The sequence below is a fragment of the Tupaia chinensis genome, unplaced genomic scaffold (genome assembly GCF_000334495.1).
Source record: "Tupaia chinensis unplaced genomic scaffold, TupChi_1.0 Scaffold000178_1, whole genome shotgun sequence".
Taxonomy (NCBI): Eukaryota; Metazoa; Chordata; class Mammalia; order Scandentia; family Tupaiidae; genus Tupaia; species Tupaia belangeri.
In genome coordinates, this window is record NW_006159653.1 from 1,001,809 (window position 1) to 1,002,682 (window position 874).

Sequence of the window (874 nt, forward strand, 5' to 3'; positions counted from 1 at the left end):
GGGGCGGGGCAGAGCCCCCCGCCTGGCCTCTCTGGCCCCACGTTCCTCACGGAGGAGAATGGCCACCAGGGCCAGGAGAGACCAGGCAGGACACGCCATCTCTGGTGCTCGGGCCCCACAGGCTCACGTCATGTCTGGCTCGTGCATGTCGGAGGCGTGCCTGATGCAGCCCGAGGCCTCCCCTCTGAACACGGGGGCTGTGTCGGGCGTGGGGCTGCGCGGGCACCTGAACTGGGCGGCGTCACGGCACAGCTCCACGTTGGGCCGGTGCGAGCGCAGGTACAGACGAGACTGTGCAACGCGCAGGGGCACCTCCTTGTCCCTGATGGCCTGCCTCAGCGCCGCCACGTTGTGCTCCTGGTCCGTGATCTCCCGCAGCGTCTGCAGGTGGCCGTGCCGTGGGCGGGGGGCAGCCCGCCTCTCTCCTGCCCTGGCTCCGTCCCTGAGGGGCACCCGAGCCCAGCCCTCCCAGCCCCCAAGGGCACCCACGGGCTCTGGTAGGGGGTACCGTCGGATGGCCCCGCGCTGGCCAAGTGCTCATGGGACGTGGGGCAGCAAAGGCCACCCTGGGAAGCTAGGGCCAGAGCCCTGTGGCCAGGCCAGACTGCGGCCCTCGGCCACCCCCATGCCCGCTGGCTCCAGCTGTCACTCTGGTGGAGACCCCAGCAGAATGCCTGCTTACACGTCATCTTAAAAGACCCGGGATCCCCAGGGCCGGGCCGAGGTGGGCCAGGGGCAGGCTAGGCCGTGAGAGGGCGATGGCCAGGAGCAGCGGGAGGCCTTGCCTTGCGCAGGTGGTGCTGCAGCGTGTGGAGTGCGTCCTCCAGCTCCTCCCAGCGGCGCCCGAAGGCCAGGCTCACCGGAACGCCGCCCC

The 874-nt window shown here is 70.9% G+C and overlaps 1 protein-coding gene across 1 annotated transcript in view; it reads right to left on the reverse strand.

Annotated features, from left to right (window-relative positions):
* TEKT4 (tektin 4) overlaps positions 1-874 on the reverse strand; it is a 7,074-nt gene that overhangs the window by 3,682 nt on the left and 2,518 nt on the right. Inside the window, exons 4-5 of the mRNA XM_006146438.1 lie at positions 786-855; positions 128-381 (exon numbers count right to left, since the gene is read on the reverse strand). Coding sequence (XP_006146500.1) covers positions 128-381; positions 786-855 — 324 coding nt within the window. The remainder of the gene's footprint in view (positions 1-127; positions 382-785; positions 856-874) is intronic.